The 15518-nt window shown below is 45.7% G+C and overlaps 1 protein-coding gene across 2 annotated transcripts in view; it reads right to left on the bottom strand.

The window, feature by feature from the left end:
* LOC147703583 (uncharacterized) overlaps nt 1-15518 on the bottom strand; it is a 1699045-nt gene that overhangs the window by 1421641 nt on the left and 261886 nt on the right. For both annotated transcript variants that reach the window (XM_086931923.1, XM_086931924.1), the window contains exons 4-5: nt 9095-9415; nt 88-114 (exon numbers count right to left, since the gene is read on the bottom strand). In XM_086931923.1, coding sequence (XP_086788049.1) covers nt 88-114; nt 9095-9415 — 348 coding nt within the window. The remainder of the gene's footprint in view (nt 1-87; nt 115-9094; nt 9416-15518) is intronic.

The raw sequence follows: 15518 nt of genomic DNA, 5'->3' as shown, positions 1-15518 counted from the left end.
TTTCCAGTAGTATCCTACCCCACCTCAATTCTCAAGCCTTAAAACAAAGTCATGAAAATATGCGAACAGGCCTCGAGGCTGTCTCACCTGGTGCAATTGGAGAGTTGGGATTGCCTGGAAAAAAAGCAAAAAGGTAGGTCATCAGATATATTATTTGAACTTACATAGAATTACTACATTGACTTAACTCTTTAGCAGTTTACTGAGCATGTTCATATATTTAAGTAATACAAAACATCAGTTTACGTAGAAATAGTATGAAAACAAAACATATTCAGCAGACATTTAGTCCTTCATCAGAGCCTGGTTAGCAGCTCAGTTCATTGAGATCCCTATAACTAGATTTTCTTATCTGAAATATTCTGCAAACAGCAAACTAACTTTGGCTAAATACATGCATTTTTCTCACATTTCTGTGAAGGATAGTCCTGGAATCTGTGGGGATCCAAATAATGCCTACCTTCCTGCATTTTCACACTTCTTCCGACGAAAACAGTACCCCACTTGTGTGGGTTGCATACTTTTGTTTAAGCTTATATATGAACTGCCCCCACCTTCAGAGCAGCCGATCAGAAAAGCTGTTTTAGTATATGTGCAACTCCAAGCCCAGAGTAAACACTTGCTAATCACAGCCACTCCCATGCCCTCCTAGCTTTCCCATGCTCTATCCCACCAGACACATACCCTCAATTGTTTTTATTACCCTGTGCCTAACTTTCTTTCTTGCCTGGACTTGTTTTTATTCCTTTGTGCCTGTACTTGTTTTCTTGCCTAAATTTGTTTTTCCTTCCTGTGCCCAGTTCTTCCACGGCCCCGCCCGTTTTTCCCGTCGCTGTGTCCCTGCGGCCCCGCCACCTGCAATCCCATTCGCAGACCCGCTCCCGCCTCCCAGCTGCTCCTCCCTCCCACATCCCCTCATATGGAGGCCATGCAGCGGACGCGCGCAGCTGGCATGCCTAAGTCAAGCCCGTCTGTGCCCGTCCGCGCCTGGACTGCGCCCAGCGCCAGGACCCCTGGACCCAGCGAACGGCAAGACGCCCGTCACCGATACGATGCCAGAACCCTCCACGCACTCAACACCGGACGATCACACACCTGCTTCCTGGCCACCCCGAAGCACACCCATGGAGCTTTCACCTGTTGGAACTTCAGCTTCACAAGCATCCACCTCACCATGCTGCCGACCAGGAAAGAACCCAACCACCTCAGATGCATCCTTCTCAACACCCGCTCTGCCCGCAAACATGCAGTTGAACTCTGCGACCTACTCGACTCAACCTCCCTAGACGTCGCCTTCCTGACTGAGATCTGGCTGAACCCCGCCTCGGCACCCGACATAGCCATAGCTGTCCCAGAAGGCTAGAAGATCACCCGCAGGGACCGCACCAATGGAGCAGGTGGAGGAATCGCCATCGTCCACAGGAACACTCCCAGAGTCTCGACCAACACCGACCACACCCTCAGCACCGCCAAACACCTGCACTTCCAGATACACACCGACCCCAACACCACCCTCAGAGGAACCCTCATCTACAGACCCCCCGGACCCAGACCACAGTTCAGCGACTCCATCGCTGACTTCGTCAGCACACACGCCCTCGCCTCCACGGACTACATACTCCTCGGGGACATGAACTTCCACCTCGATAACAACAACGACACCGACTCCACCACCCTGATCGACAACCTAGCCAACCTTGGACTCAGACAACGCGTCACAAAACCCACCCACTCCGCCGGTCACACGCTTGACCCCATCTTTTCCGCAAGCCTCCACGTCTCCTTCAACCACTCCACCGAACTCCACTGGACTGAACATCGCTGCATCCACTTCACCTTCAAGAAACCCACCACGCACCACCACACCCAACAGATGCCTTGCCGCTGCTGGAGCAAATTCACCGAAGACCAGCTAACCACCATCCTCGCACAGAGCCCACACGCCGACCCCACCGACCCCGACATCGCCGCTCGCAACCTCAGACAGTGGATCAACGACTGCGGCAACACCCTCGTCCCAATCAAGAAACCCTCCAACAGTCACACCAACAAGAAAGCCAGCTGGTTCACTGAAGACCTCCAGGCCTCCAAGCAGACCTACCAAAAGCTAGAGAAGATCTGGCTCCGTGAACGAACACCGTACAGCTGCACAGCCCACAAGAATGCCACCCACAGACACCATCACCTCATCAGATCCACCAAAAGGGCCTCCTTCAAAGACCGCCGAGACAACAACGTGCGCACTTGAAAGAGCTCTTCAACATCGTGAAGGAACTCTCCAACCCCAGCTCCAACACCAACAACGTTCCACCCTCACAAGACCTGTGCGATTTGCTGGCCACCTTCTTCCACCGCAAGATCGCAGACATCCACAACAGCTTCAACGCCACGACCGTCCGACAACCACTGAGACCTCCACCCCCATGACCACCATCTGCACCAACCTCCTGCTCTCCTGGACCAACATCAACAACAACGACACCATCAAGATCATGAACACCATCCACTCCAGATCTCTTTCAGACCCATGCCCACACCACATCTTCAACAAAGCCAGCACATCCATCGCACCCCATCTCTGGAAAGTCATCAACACCTCCTTTGAGACATCAACCTTCTCGGAGAGCTGGAAGCACACCGAAACCCAAGGTGGACCCCAAGGACCTCAAGAACCTCCGTCCTATCTCCCTGCTCCCGTTCCCAGCAAAGGTCATCGAGAAGACTGTCAACGAACAACTGACACACTACCTAAAGGAGAAGAACATCCTGGACCCTTCCCAGTCCGGGTTCCGCAGCAACCACAGCACCGAGACTGCCCTCATCAACGCCACCCATGACATCACGACCCTGCTGGACAATGGAGAAAGGGCAGCCCTCATCCTCCTGGACCTGTCAGCCACCTTCGACACGGCCTGCCACCACACACTACGAACACGCCTCCACAACACCGGGATCCAAGAGAAGGCCCTGGACTGGACCACCTCCTTCCTCCCCGGCAGAACACAGAGTGTCCGCCTTCCCCCCTTCTGCCCTGAAGCCACTGAGATCATCTGCGGCGTACCCCAGGGCTCATCCCTCAGCCCAACTCTGTTTAATATCTACATGGCACCGCTCGCCCATGTCACCCGTCAGCATGACCTCAACATCATCTCCTACGCCGATGACACCCAGCTGATCCTCTCCCTCACCAAAAACCCCCACACCGCCAAAACCAACCTTCACGAAGGAAGGAAGGCCGTCTGAATGGATGAGGAACAGCCGACTGAAGCTAAAATCGGACAAGACAGAGGTCCTCATCCTCGGATCCACCCCTTTGGCCTGGGATGACACTGGGTGGCCCACCGCACTGGGAACCGCTCCAACACCCTCCGACCACGCACGCAACCTAAGGGTCATCCTCGACTCCACCCTCTCAATGACTAAACAGGTCAATGCTGTCTCCTCCTCCTGCTTTAACACCCTCTGCATGCTCTGCAGGATCTACAAGTGGATCCCCACTGAAACGAGAAGAACGGTCACCCAGGCCCTCGTCAGCAGCAGGTTGGACTATGGAAACGCCCTCTACGCAGGAGCCACGGCCAAACTCTTGAGACGGCTCCAACGCATCCAGAACACCTCTGCACCCCTGATCCTCGACATCCCTCGCCGCAGCCACATCACACCCCACCTGAGAGACCTGCACTGGCGCCCGGTCAACAAGAGGATAACCTTCAAGCTCCTCACCCACGCACACAAGGCACTCCACAACACCGACTCAGCTTCTACACCCCCACCCTCCAGCTCCGCTCCGTCGACCTCGCCCTCGCCACAGTCCTCCGCTTCCGAAGAGCAACCTCCGGCGGCAGATCATTCTCCTATCTCGCCGCCAAGACCTAGAACACCCTCCCCATCTACCTAAGGCAGACCCAAGACCTGCTGACCTTCAGAAAACTCCTCAAGACCTGGCTTTTCGAGCAGTAGCAGCATTCCCCACCCCAGCGCCTTGAGACCCTCACGGGTGAGTAGTGCGCTTTACAATTGATATGATTGATTGGTTGATTGACTTTGCGACTCAGACTCAAGTCACCATTCACAGAACCATAACATAATAAATAGTCCATGGTAAGAAAAGGCTGGAAGGATTCAGATTCATGGACATAAAAATCTAATGTATAACAACATTATTGCATATTTAGGTTGAGGGTGCCAATATCTATCACAGACACATGTTCACTTTTATAGTCTCCACATTCAGAGTCTCTGGGTACGTGGTTCTCTTCACATTCCCACTCCTTTCCAGGTTGTCCTGCATTTCCAGAGCCCTACCAAGTGTGTTGATGTTAGACCTGACAGCCTTAGGGTGGTCTTTCCCCAAACATTACCTCCTCCTTTTTTCTGACCGAATTTTCTCGGCTTTTTTACCGCCACTAACGAGTGCTAAAGGTACTTGTGCTCTCTCCCTTAACCATGGTAATATTGGTTAATTACTAATTGGAATATTTAATCTACTTATAACTCCTTAGTAAAGTGCACTACATGTGCCCAGTGCCTGTAAATTAAATGCTACTAGTGGGCTTACAGCACTAATTGAGCCATCCACTTAACTAGCCCTCTAACCATGGCTCAGGACTGCCATTTCTACCTGGCAAGATAAACCTCACGACAGGCCTAAACACACCCATTTTAGTAATATGTCACCCCAGAGGTAGGCCTTGGACAACTCAGAGGGCAGGGTACAATGTAGTTAAAAGGCAGGTCATGCATTTTTAAGTTTTACAAGTCCTAGTAGTGAAAAACTCTAAAATTCGTTTTTCAGTACTGTCAGGATCATCTCTTCTATAGGATAACATTGACATTATCTTATCACTTCTTATAAGTGAATTTCTCAATTGCATAGAGATGGACTTTGGTATCTCTGGACAATTTCAAATCACAATTGATGGAGAGTCTAAAAATGCAATTTTTAGAAAGCTATCAGAAGGAACAGTGGTTCCTGCGGACAATGTGTATCATATATAATAGTTATACTCAATGGTAATATTCATGGGTAAAGATATGTCAAAAAGAGAATCATAATTACACACAACTACTATTACACATGATACTCATTGTCTGCAGGAACTGCTGTTCCTTGTTATAGATTAGAATTCCTGGTTCCGTGTGAGTAGGGTGGCCCTTGTTTTCATTGAGCACGACTTTGGCATTTTTGTACTTTAGCCATTTGGGGCTTGCTGCCTGTCTCTGATCACCTGTCTGGGGTTGGTGTCAGCTGGGTTTTATGTATTCCCCCTAGACACAACACACAATGTGAGTTTTTTTCATTGAATGTTCTGTGGGCTGCCAAACTCCTGCTGTGCATGGTCTTCAACTGTAAACAGTGGGGGTTGGCCTCAGGAACTGACCTATAGACACACTCTGCACTCAAACCGGCACTGCCAGCCAGCCACTGCTGTGCTTGGGCTTTCAGTCACAAGCTATCTAGTCCATGCTTAATTATGATCGAATTTTCACTTTGAAAGGCTACGACTTGCCTTCTAAGCAGTATTCAGCAGCCACACCCTGCCGGACATGGTGTGCATTTTCCTTAACGCCTGCTGCCTTCGAACACTCTTTGGGCACTCCAGGTTTTCTTTTTTGCTTTATTTTATTTATGGGTCACAATCTATTTTGGAAACAAGTGACAAGTTACTTGGCTATGGATCATGAAGTATATCAAAAAAGGAAGAGGGACAGAGGGCGCTTAAAGGGCAATTATACGTGCCCCTGGAAAGTCAAGTGAATTAACAGAGTATGCAGTTCCTAGTGAGGTAAGCAGCGCAGCGGGAGGGGGCTAGGAAGGTCTGTTCCCCGACCCTGTGGTGGAGACAGGGTATCTCCCAATTTGGGAAGTGGGCCCCTCACACACCTAGCTGGGTGTCATACTTCATAATAGGGTGTGCTCCTCTTCAGGCCGATGCTGCACCCTATGAGGGTCTATATTTCTGAGATCTTTTTATCCAAAGCTGTTGGGTGCCGTGTGGGTAGAGGGCTTTCAGGTGTAGATGTTTGTGAGCAAATGTGGAGTGGAGGAGCATTAGAAAGAGGGAGGCCAGTGGTGCTCCAAATTTAAATTTAATAAGACAGCCCACTGGTCCCAGTTAAAAACAGATAGTGCGGCCAACTTCAAGAGTAATGTCCAATAGTGGCTATGAGTTTGAGTTCGACATGTTTCTTGCCTGGTGTGTGTCAAATAGATCATGTGGCAATTCTTCAGGACCTATTTCTATATACGGTCTACACAATGGTTGGTTCACTCATAGTACTGTATGTGAATCAAACAAACAAAACCTAACAATGAGGCACCTTGTTTATGTAGACAAGAAACATGTCGACTTCAAACTGATAGCCACTATTGGAAATTACTCCTGAAGTGGCCTGCACTATCTGTTTTTAACTGGGACCAGTGGGCTGTCTGATTAAATTTGAAATTGGAGCACTACTGGCCTACCCCTTTTTAATACTCTCCCCTCAAGATTTTCTGAATTGGAGTTCAAATTGGGGACGCTATTCTTCTTAGAATAATGCTGTTGCTGTGTATATATATATCCACACCTTTGCCCACTTGCACCCTACATATTTCTTTACCAATTTTAAGAAACAGTGTGAGTGGCTGCACAGGTGACTGTGTGGGTATGTGAAAACCTGTAAGGGTGAGTAAGTGGCTGTTTGAGTTTCTGTATGGGTGATTAAGTGGGTGTGTGAATTACTATGTTGGTGAATGAGTGGGTGTGTGAGTGGTTGTATGGGTCTGCCAATAGGTATGTGAATGGCTGTATGCGTATGTGAGTGTGTTTAAATCAGGATGTATGGGTAATAAAAAAACAAGCCACAGCCCCGGGGGATGGGGTCCCCGGGGCTAATAGAGGCCTCAGGAGAGGGGCCAATGAGCCCTCCTCCTTAAAAATATTTTAAAAATAAATAAATATGTGGCCATGCCCTGGGGGATGGGGTCCCCATGCAGAAATTGGCCTGGGGGGGTGGGGCCACGTTGCCCCCTTCCCGTTTATTTTGTTATTTCTTTTTAACAATAGGAGTCAGGCCCTGGGGGATGGGGTCCGCAGGGCCCCAAAAGTGGGAAAAGAAGGGAGGCCACATAACCCCCTTCCGAATTTCTTTTTTTTTTAAACCCGGCATTGTGCCGGAGGCCCCGCCCCCTCCCTGCATCATTCTGCAAACGCACCCCCTGGCGCGCTGTAAGTTGGGTAATTAATTCTCCTTGAATACTGAGGGTCCCTGGGGGCCAAGTAGCCCACTAGTTACCTCCAGTATGCGCCACAGAGCTGTGTTGCAGAGAGGTGGTCTGAGGCCACGCCCCTTTTTACACCTCTGCAACGCAGCTCTGTGACACTTACTGGAGATACCTGGTGGGCTAGTTGGACCCCAGGGAACCTCAGGATTCAAGGGGACTTTGCACAGTGGTGAAGGGAGGATGTGGGACCTGATATAGGAAGTTAGCAATCCTGCTGTGTGGGACTTACTGGTGGTAATAAAAGGGGTAGTTGGTCCCCAAGGTTGACGTTGGGCGCTAACTACTCCTCCTGTTACCTGCAGTAAATCCCACACAGTAGGATTGCTAAGAGGTGTTTTGGAGGCCACGCTCACCTTTCGCCACCACTCTGGAAACGCAACTGGTATGTTATAGTTAGAAATTAGCATTGAAAACACCTTTGAAATTCACTGAAAAAAACATAGGTTTCAGGCACGTTATAGTTAGAAATTAGCATTTAAAAAAACCTTAGAAATTCCCTGAAAAAACCATAGGTTTCAGGAACGTTATAGTTAGTTGGACATTTCACTCGTACAAAACTATAGAAAATCTGCCGTTATTGTTAGTTCAGCTAACTATAAATCGTGCCCCCGCAATACACTGCTGATGACGTCACATATTACATCATTCATGACATGGTCAGTGACATCACTGATGACATCAATGTTGACATCTCAAATTACATCACTGATGACATAACTGATAACATCATCCATGTGAAAATCTAATGCACCTCCTCACACTCTAATATAACCTTTGATACACCCACTGTAAATTGAAGACTACCATTTTCGAAACCATCGACACACAAATACCAGTTACTACATATGCACTCAATGATTCATAGGTCTACACACACATCCACTCATTCACCCATACAATCATTCATACATGCAGTCACTCATCAATGTAACACTATCATATGCACTCATACACCTATACAGACACTCACACACCGCCACTGATCCATGGAGTTACTCACACACCTAGACAGTCATGCAAAGAATCAATCACACTCCCATTTACTCACCTACACAGTTATACACATCCACCTCACTTATTCATACAGATACTAATGCACACTTACTCTCTTATATAATCACTGATACAAGTACACACTCATCCATACAGCCACTCTCACAATCACTGAGTCTCACGTATAGACATTTATATACTCCAACTCTCGCATACACTGCCTTTTACATATGTAGATACTTGGGCATGTACCACTAAGACATCCATTCACTCACCAACACACCCATACACACACTCACCCACCCATACAGCTGTGTCCACATATACTCTTGAACCCATACAACCACTTACACATCAATGCACAGTCACACACTGTGCTTGCAGAATGGTAGGGAAAGTGGGCTTGACACAAAGACCTCTCAGCAATCCCGCAGTGTGGGACGTACTAAAGGTAACAGGAGGGGTAGTTGGCCCACGAGGTCTTTGGAGACTAAGCCCACTTTACCAACCACCCTGCACAGGCACCTCCTGGCACACTGATGGGTGGGGGATAAAGTCCCCTTGGCTCCAGAGGTTGCTAGGAGGCCAACAAGCCCTCCTGTTACCTCCAGTAAGGCCCACCCAGTGGGATTGCTGACACATCTTCTGAGGCCACGTAAACATTTTTCCTAACTATAACTACCTACTGGCAACAAGGATGCCTACATAGTCACTTTTTAAACAGCATTACTAGTGATTCAGAAGTTGTGTATTATATAGGGAGGACTAATGGATTCAATATGCTAGAATACTACCAAGTGTGAGATTTATAGCAAACAAGGACAGAGAAATTACCTGTACAGATGACCCCGGCATCTTCATTATGATAACAGTCGTTTATATTCCATCCATTGTTCGGGCAGTCCCACAAGTATGATTCATCTCCTCTGCAGGCCACGTTATCCAGGAGGATGTTTCCATAGCCCCAACCAAAATAGGCAGATGACTGAGCAGAAACAACGTTACCACAGTTAAGCTGACGGCACACAACGGCTGCATCGAAGATGTCCCAGAAATCATCACACACCGTCCCCCAGGCTCCTCCGTAGTAGATCTCAACTCGGCCGGAACACCTTCCATATCCATCTACAAGGCGCAAGGCCAGCCCTTCAGAACCTGCATGGGACACAAAGTGCATAATACTGTGAGGCATTCAGTCAATCTTCCCCAATGGCCATAATCACGACATCTCCCAAGTGTATCTGTGATTTAGCTCTTATTTGAACAGAATGCCAAGGTTAGATCAGTTTGATGCCATAAGACCACCCTCTTCCATAATCAGCACATTTACACCCCTCCAATTCTGTTCATCCCAGCGACACTCACATCCAGAAGTAAAATGGTTCAGCCTTCACTGGAACGATATGAATACTCATGAAGGCACTTTATGTTTGATAATTGAAAGGAAGATAAGATGCAGACATTCACATACATGATACGAGCAGAGCAGCAGAGTGTCAATGCTTCAGCAATAGCGTGACTCAAGAACAATCGATCGTGACATGAGATCCAGGTACGTGGGAGAACCAGCATAGGGAACCTTTATCTGAACATCAGGACATTGGCACGTTACACGTGGCATTCAGAAATGCCTGGTTGAGTGCCAGCCTGGTATCTAAAAGTGTGGTATGTGACTTGAAAATAATGTGACCACACACAACCTTATTCGTATTACTATTTGCAGGTTTTCATAATGTGGTGCATGTCAGCAATAACTTTACAGTCCACAATAGATACTAGAAAACGCTAATTATGTAAGTCCTTTTAGAACTATTTCAAGGTTCCCTTTCCCAACAAAAAGAAATAGCCAAACGTGGGTGAAGATTTATTAAGAATTTTAGTGGGTGGAAACACTGCAATTAGGTGTTTAAAATCCTAAAAATGCCTATTTTTTAACATAGTAATGCCATTTCCGGAGTGGTTTTAAGAATGGTTACTGATTTTCAATTTGGAAGGGGTGTGCTGTAGGTGTGCCTTCCAAACTGCAAATCAGTATGTGAGGTATCAGTGTTTTGCTACAGTAAACCAGATGCAGAGCACTGAAAAATGACTGACTCCCTCAGTTGAGGTGGTAATGAATTCACAAAAGGTAAAAGGTACACTTGGAAAACATTGCCCTTTATGAATTTTGCAAATGGTTTCTCTAGGACTAGGCAATGGTCCAGGGGACCACAGCCAAATCTTAAACAGATGTTTGGAAAAAAAACATTTTAAACACAGCTCTTTTACCTTTAAGAACAATCTTTAATGAGACGCAATAACACATAAGGTGGTCTGCTGACCAGGATACTATACCTGTGATGGCCTAATGTCAGTGAGCAGTAGTTTGAGACCTCTCTATATTTATGAGGTAGGTCAGGGTATGACCCACTATGAATTGTAATGTACAAATTGACCTATTAGTACATAGGTTGGTTTGGAAAATGATTTACTGGTTACAAACTGCAAACGTGTTTTTGCCGCTGGTTGTCTGTACATCTGGTCTTTGGTTACCTCTTTAAGAGAAACACTGTTCTACGGTAAACAACCTTCACAACGCAGTCAAAACACTGCGGTGCCATTACGACGCGTCTTTTACAATGCAAATCATTACCACGACTTGCACTGGAGGGCGCTCTAGATTAAGGAACAGTAGATTTACTATTCCAACACCTTCCCTACTGTACGTAGGCTGGAGTTGGAATAGTAAATCTTACTATTCCTAAGTACAGCACCCTACAGCGCAAGTCGCGGTAACGACTTGTGTTGTAAAAGATCCGTTGTGATGTACTGCGATCATTTTGATCGCGTTGTAACATCATACATCCCTATTTTACAAGTTTTGCCTTGAATCTAACAAGCATTTACACTGGTAACCAGTGGTGGCCACAAGCTGATGGTGGATTGTATTATCACAGGCCTCCTTGGAAAAGGCACATAAGATTTTTAGTTTATCTCAATTGGAGGTCTATGGTCATCATAATTCCTTTCAGAAATCACAATATGTATTGAATATATCATCATGTGAAAATAATCCACATTGATTATTATTCTGTGATTACTGCAAAATTGATCTTTATTCAAATCATCGGCTAGCCAGCCAACACATGTTTCAAAAGTTAACTCTGTTCTTCAGAGCTGATACAATTTATTGATGATCACATTCATAGTATAGCAAACATATTCTTAGACATAGATCAAAGATTATCGCATTCCGGTATTAGAAATCATGCTATAGAAACACATTAGGGACCTTCACTCACTACGCCCATGCGCATCTCACATGTCATGTGGCTGCCACTGACTGCTGCGCCTGCCCGCAGGAGTGGGAAGTCAGAGAGACCTTGCCAGCTCCTGTGGCTGCATGGAAGACTACTGCTTGGGTGGTGGGGTTCCAGGGCTGGGCTGCTCCAGTGCAGAAACATAGTGCTGCTGCCTGGGTGAGACCGGGCACCCCTAGGAAAAAAAGGAGGCAAAACTGCAGCAGGTTTCCCATATATGTGGAATTCCTATAGCTGGACACCAAGGACATATTGTTTGCGGCCAAGGGCAACACGTTTTCATGTGTATTTTGTCCTTGAGAAAAGTAGGTGCAACCCCCTGCAGCACAAACTGTTTGGCTGCCAGTTTGCAGTACTACATTATGGATCACAGAAGGGCACTATCTGCAGTTAAGGTAATACTTTTGGCCCTATGTTAATGCTGTTCAACCTTGTATTTATGGTTCATTAATTGAAAGCCTTTATTATTAGGGTTAGCGCTGTAAGTAAATGTTGTAAGCTCTGACGGCACTACTGACAGTGGTTCCAGTCTAAAAATGCGTATACACGTTTTCAAAGTTTAGCAATATAAGCTATGTATAATGCTCCCAAAATGCTCCCTGATTTGATGTACATCTTTGGAGAAGATTGAAAGCAAGATTGATGATTCTTTGCTTTCAAAATAAAATGTTGATACAAAAATGAAATCAGGAAAACAACATTTAGCTAAACTACTGTAAAATGTCAGGTACCATTTCTTTGCAGCTTCATTTAGTTACATTTGTTGATGCATGCTAGTATTTCCCAAAAATAAAAAAAAAACAGTGTCACCAGTTTCAATAAGATTATGGGAAACAAAAAGAATCAAGCATTTGCAAAGCAAGTAGGTCTGAAATTGGTGGTCAGCTTTTTAGTTTTGTCAATGTGTGACTTGTTTTGGCATTGTTTTTGTAAAACCTTATTGGTGTGGGAGCTGCCCGGCCCTCACTATTAAAACAAACATTGGCAAAAGCAAAATTATTTTTGGTTTAAAAAAGCAGACACTACCACAGTAGTTACTGGCATTGAACAAAACTACTTTGTGTGCAGATATGCTCCTTGTGAAAAAGCAAAATGCTGTTGCTCAATGTGAAGCCAGCCTATACACAGAGAGAGAACTTTAATAAATGCAAAAGGTCATGGTCAATGCCAGACTAAATTAGCGGCCCAAATATTAAAGAAAGTCTCGAAAGTGTTCCCATGGTATATGCTCGTCCGTTTAGTGCAGCTATATGGCTTACATGAATTACCAAGAATTTACAGAAGTAAGACAAGAAATAGTACTCCTATAAAATATTTGTGAACTGTATTTTAGCATGAGCAAATATGCATTAGTAGATTTGATCATGAGAAAATCTGAGCGTCTGCAAGTTTACTTTCCCTCCAACCAGTTTTTTCCCAACTCTGGTAGAAGTTTTACGTCTGCCATTGCCAGGAGTACATTTCCAACATTTCTCAGTATGGGAAAATATTAGAGTAGAGTTGTTGAAAAACCTTAAAACAAGCAAGTTAGTAGGTTTGCACAGACTCAAAAGGGCATTCTAACCCTGGAACTATTGCTTACCACTTCCTTCAGCCCCAGTATGTAGATCTGGGTAATTTGACAACATAAGGGGATTGCAAACACTACTATGGTATGAGCCCTGGCATAATCAGAGAGGCTATATCAGAGCTCTTATATAACGAGATTGCTGCCATAATTTGTCGCTGCACTACATGGCACCAAAGGGACAAGTGGATTTTGTTACAGAGTAGATTTATTAAGAACCTGCCCCATGACAAGTAGATATTTCATTAAATTCCACACCCCTGCATCCGTGGTACAGCGGGATAGCTGGTAATAAAATATTTCACCATGAGACGGAAATGCACTCTAATACAAGTGTGGGCCTAGAGGAACCTTAACGTAGGGTCTAATATCCCAGAGAGAGTCTATTTTTGGCCCTATGCTGAGGTTCCTCCAGTCCTGCACTTGTATTAGATTGCTTCTGCCTCTCGTTGTGAAATTTGTGAATATGGCAGTTTATCTGGACGGTTGGCCCTTGGAGTGAACACCTGCTTTTGTAGAAACTGTACAGAATGCAATGATATTATAACACAACTATTCTGATGGTGTGTTAATAAAATATTCACTGCTCCCGGAGGTGTGTCCTATAATGCACTGCGGGGTAGATCATTGTGCACTGTTTTGGCCCTATTTGTGTCTGTTTCTCCCTTCTTTGTGGCCCGCGGACTGTGAGGTCACCACCAACAATGTCAGCAAGGGTACAGCCTACAACCAAAAAGGGCTTTAGGAGTCCCTACCCTAAGTTGGGTGGGACTTGAAAAGACTAACCTCCTTATGATTGCCTAATGTATTTCATACACTCCTAAGGCTGAGGTGTTTTCTCTTCAGCCAAGAGCCTTGTGCCCTCTAGGGGTTAAGTTTCTAGTTGCAATTGTCTTTTTTTTTGGAATCAGTTTTATTAATTGGCAGTGGATCAATAAGTAGCCTTACAGATATGAGCCTGAAAATACAGGCCACTTCCAACATTTAGTCATCTACATCCATACACAGTAATCACGGGTCGATGCCCCCAGGAATCATTGATCTTGTTCTAGTGCAGGGAATTGACAATTCACTTAGTACAGTTCAGGGTTCTCAGGCGTAGCAGTCTCTGTACACCCTTAGTAGACGCACATACCCCCAGCGTTCTGTTCTATTATTAACCCGGAACACCCACCGAAGAAAATACCCCCCTCCCACCCACCCTTCCTCTCCCTCCCGATGCCCACCCTCACCCACCCCCCAGGCATGTCGCTTAGTCATCCAGTTCCCTGCATGGCAATGTTAACCATCAAGAAAAACATGTAAGAGATTCCACTCCTTCCTGGCTATTAACAAGATATGTGGAAAACGGGCACATTATTCCTGAACCCCACCGTCGCACTGCTGAAATGGGAAATAATCCCTAATTAGTACACCACTTGCTCCAAAGTTCGTCATTACATTATATCACTGTATGCCAAATTCTATTCCAATCAATTTTGCCATTATTCTTCTACTTATAATCACCACGGAGACAGTAAGGTTGCACTTGAATACTTTATTCATCCATTTCAGATGCTGCCTGCCACCCATCCAGGCTATAAACAGTGATGGGTGGAGTCAATCATATTTCGAAAAAAAGCTCTTTGTGTATACTATTACCCAATGCATTTTGAGCCCTGTTGGCTCTTCGTCAGGGGTCACTGCAACATATAAAACACCCAGTTAAACATACTGTTCAATACAAGCATAATGCATAAAATGAAACACTACTTCCCCCAGTGCTCCACCCTAAACAACACTCTTATTATCTATCCCAGCCTTATCTTTTAGACAAAGTCCCCTTACTCTAACTCGTCGGAACTCGTACCCTCAACCCTCCCATGTTGCCTCACATCCCCAAAAGGTAAATCTAATAACTAATGAAAGAAAAAATGCTCAACCCTCTATTTATCACTCTAACATCATTTACCCAACCCCGACTTTCCGTGGCAACCTGACTACCCCATTTCACCTCAACTTTCAAGCTAAAGCATGTTACCTCTTTCAGAGCCTCAATCGGCAAATTGCTCCAACTTGTGCATTTCACTCCTTCTTCAAAAACCAGTAACCCTCCCTACTGCTCAAGCCATTATTTAAGGTGTGTCCTCTCACATCTGCCCCTCCCTACATCCTGATTAGTTAATTGAAACTGACCCAATTGTCAATTCTGCCTATTATAATAATAATAATAATAATAATAACCAAGCTTATAAAGCGCATGGCTAGACTAACTAGTATGTCCCCGCGCTGCGGCACAAAGAAAATCAAGATCAGAGCAGAAGAATGAAGACAAGGGCTATTAGACAGGGGGGGGGGCTTAAAGAAGGAAAGAGCCAGGTCTTTAGCTTTTTCCGAAAGATTGTCTCCGAAG

This window comes from Lissotriton vulgaris, chromosome 7 (assembly GCF_964263255.1).
Source record: "Lissotriton vulgaris chromosome 7, aLisVul1.2, whole genome shotgun sequence".
NCBI classification, from domain to species: Eukaryota; Metazoa; Chordata; class Amphibia; order Caudata; family Salamandridae; genus Lissotriton; species Lissotriton vulgaris.
The sequence above is the reverse complement of the archived record's forward strand: the minus strand, read 5'-3'. Positions and strand labels throughout refer to the sequence as shown.